This window comes from Dendroctonus ponderosae, unplaced genomic scaffold, assembly GCF_020466585.1.
Source record: "Dendroctonus ponderosae isolate FM_Combo_2020 unplaced genomic scaffold, Dpon_F_20191213v2 Dpon_F_20191213_10, whole genome shotgun sequence".
NCBI classification, from domain to species: domain Eukaryota; kingdom Metazoa; phylum Arthropoda; class Insecta; order Coleoptera; family Curculionidae; genus Dendroctonus; species Dendroctonus ponderosae.
In genome coordinates this window covers 4,396,072-4,399,401 of record NW_026017111.1, presented here as the reverse complement: position 1 = coordinate 4,399,401, position 3,330 = coordinate 4,396,072, and the positions used below count along the sequence as shown (strand labels likewise).

The window sequence follows — 3,330 nt, the reverse complement described above, 5'->3', positions numbered from 1 at the left end:
TGTAGTTCAGTTTACTTTTATACAGGGTAGAAATGTGGAACTTCTACTTTTGTCTTGTTCAGAATTTTTTTGTGTGCACTTAAACTTTTATCAACGTAATTTTTTTAATTACTACAAGTTATTTATCAATTTTTTATATTTTATTGTTTTTTCTTAAGGGCACTAGTTTGCCCGCAAAAAAATTAAATCGTTTTGGCTTAATCAAAACTTTCCAGGCCGTTGGATTGCTAGAGGTCAAGAAGCTCCTATAAACTCGCCTCCTACATCTCCCGATTTAAACACGCTTGATTTTTACTTCTGGGACCATTTAAAAAGTATGGTATATTCACCAGAAGTGAATACAATCGAAGAACTTTAGGAAAGAACTTCAGTGCAAACTTTACGGTCTGAAAATTTTAATTTCATTAAAAGACTGCTGCTAAGTTAACATTAGAATGGTTAATTAAATTTAATTTTGTTTGTTTATATCGTTGCGCATATTGTTATCATGTTTTTATTTAAGTAAAATTTATTCAAACTATAGTGTATATTATTTTGATTAATTTTTTTAAAATTCTTTCAACATTAGAAATCTTAAGCTGATTTTTGGTAGACATTTTAAATCGGAAATAATTTATTTCATCGATATCTTAAATAACTCGGTAAAAATATAATAATATCTTTCTCATTTTCTCTCTTTCTCTTTCTATAATAACGCCTCAAATCAGCTGAAATCTGGCAACAATGTATTGGCCCCAAGGGGGCTACAATTAGCCGCTCCTACCACAACCACTGGGGCCAAAGAGGATTGGTTGTGTCAAATGTCAACTGTCAAACAATCAATCGGCAAGCAAACGGCACTGGTGGTGACCCGGCGGGGTCATCGTATGCGACCAGAACAGTTTTGTTTCGAACGTGAGCGCTTAATAAACGTTTAGAGGGCAATTGCGGGCCAGGGACGTGCCGACGCAAAATAAATTCAATTAAAATACGCACACACCATAAATCTCGGCTTTGTTGCCGGGGCATCAGGAGGAAATAAGTCAAAAGGCCGCACCACGGTCCAGACCCGACATCCACTAACCAGGCGTTAAAAACTCATTCGTCACTGGCGGCCATAATTTCTCATTAACAAGGTCTGCGTACCCCGCGTTTTCATATCCGATTCATCGGCATGACGTTTCGCCCGTTCAAAATAACCAAATAGATGCCACGTGCGATTTTTAATTTGAATATATGGCGACGTTTCGGACGCGCCCGATTTCCTCTTTTATCGACCGAAACCCATATTTTGTCTTGCCGATAAGGCTCAGAATGGAACCTAACCTATGGACTTATGCAGGTGGTGGCAGTGACAGGTGACATTGGAAAAGTCCCCATCAGTCAATAAAGCCATCAGCGCCATTATTGGTGGGGCACCGAAGGTCAAACATTTCCCTTCACAAATCGTGATTGAAAAAAAACGCCGATACGGCCGCATCTCATAAATACCGATTTCGGGCGACTTGACTTTTATGCCGCTTGACGTAAATAAATCGTTTTTGCCGGTTTTCGGACGCGGTCCCTCTTTTACAGGTTATTAATATTGATCAGTCGCAAGTGGTACGTGACGACATTTTTAGCTTCGAATATTCGAACCACCTCAGTACCCGATTCGGCTTCAGTGGTACCGTTAAGAAATTAACACATGTACATTAGGACGAACAGGTGTCACTTCCTGTTTTATGCACTAATTGCGCAGTTGCAACCTGTCGGTTTACAAAGGGGTATGTTGATGGAGAACCCCGACCGAAAACTGCCATCTATCGAGTAAATTAGATTTCCATTCAAAGACCGGATCTAGGCAGATATTTGATGATAAACAAATCGGCGTACTTGTGCTATTCAAAACTTGATCTGTACAGGGTACAATTACTAAACCCGCAGATATTTGTAAAGAGCGAGAAGGAAAATCAGAAATTTTAATATTCTTCCATATTTCGAGACGTTATTAATACGTTAACAAATTTCAGTATCGCTCGGTGGTCAGTTAATATAAAAAAACGACAATTATTGAGTCTCTTTTGCAGTGTTGCTAGATGAGCGCATTGGGCCACAACTTGACAAGTTCTGACATCGAGTGTCAGATTGTAAACGTCAATAAACTTAGGCAAACCTCAAGTTTGACGTTGGTTTTGTAGAAAATTACGGAACAATCGTTTATTAAAATCGCGCCTGTTCCGGTTTTGTGGGGCGGTAAAGTGCGACACTGGTCGATTGACACTCATTAGCGGCGCGTCTGGTCGAATGGGCGCGGACGGGCCCCGCAAAATGTGCCTTTATGGGCTTTTTGCGGCCGGCCGCCCTGTCATTAGCCATTGCCGCGGTCGGCCCACGGGAACTTTGTCATTCGGGGGCCCCGGGCCTTCATAAACGCCGGCCGGTTGTGCGATATGCGGCCGTAACTTAACCGCAATGCTTTTACAAAGTTAACAACTTGTTGCGCCGCGACTATTTGCCACGTTTATGGGACGCATAGAGCGGCCGAAAAATTGACAAATGACAATGGAATAAATTGGCACTAAACGTGGCTATTGAAAGAACGAATCCCATCAGACTGGAGAAAATTGTTCTTTGGAAGCCTTTGGCTTCCAAAGACTTATTTTTATTTACGAGCATTCGAGGCCGAAAGGTTCCTGCGGTCTCGCCTGCAGTCGTAAACAGGCAGCGACCAGTACCAGCTACGCATCTCTCGGCAGGACCCGAACAACTTATGGTTATTGACGATGGTTCCAAGACGGCATCAATCATCCAAGGTACCTCATTACAGCCAGTGGTTTGTTAATATAACACTAAAACGTTATACATTTTATTTCTGCCTGCCCGGCTGCGGTTGGCGACTTAAATCGTTCTATTAGCGCGCACATTTTCGAAAACCGTTCGCAAATTACAGCGCATCGTCGTTAGCGTTTGTGCCTCATTTCGCAATCGAGCCATTCTAGACGGTTCTTGTTCACAAAATTGCCTTCAGCTATTTATCTCTGTTTAGTATCAGCAAACTGCTATCGCTTTCCTTATCTTTCCCCGGACCCATTTAAGGATGTTACGTTACCCCCTAGATGAATGATGATGATACTGGGAGGATGTCGGATTACGCAACGTAAAATGTTGGTCATCCGATTGGGTCAATCAACAACGCGCCCATTGTCGATTTGCGCCATCGGTCACGAACAATTTGGAGAAATAATTACACGCCAATTACCAGGCAATTTGTGGCGCATCGAAGAAGAGTAATCACAGTATCGCACCTCAATTTGCCGGTGTTGCCGCATCAGTAGTAACACTTTCTTGTGCCAATCCCTAAACACTCAA

The 3,330-nt window shown here is 42.0% G+C and overlaps 2 protein-coding genes across 2 annotated transcripts in view; one reads left to right on the top strand and one right to left on the bottom strand.

Annotated features, from left to right (window-relative positions):
* The window catches only part of LOC109545627 (putative transcription factor SOX-15), a 38,482-nt gene that overhangs the window by 14,994 nt on the left and 20,158 nt on the right, over nucleotides 1-3,330 (bottom strand). The gene's annotated exons all lie outside the window — the stretch shown is intronic.
* LOC109545655 (transmembrane protein 14C) overlaps nucleotides 2,140-3,330 on the top strand; it is a 43,357-nt gene continuing 42,166 nt past the window's right edge. The window contains exon 1 of the mRNA XM_048662324.1: nucleotides 2,140-2,774. Within this exon, the coding sequence (XP_048518281.1) occupies nucleotides 2,745-2,774 (30 nt within the window). The 5' untranslated portion in view covers nucleotides 2,140-2,744. The remainder of the gene's footprint in view (nucleotides 2,775-3,330) is intronic.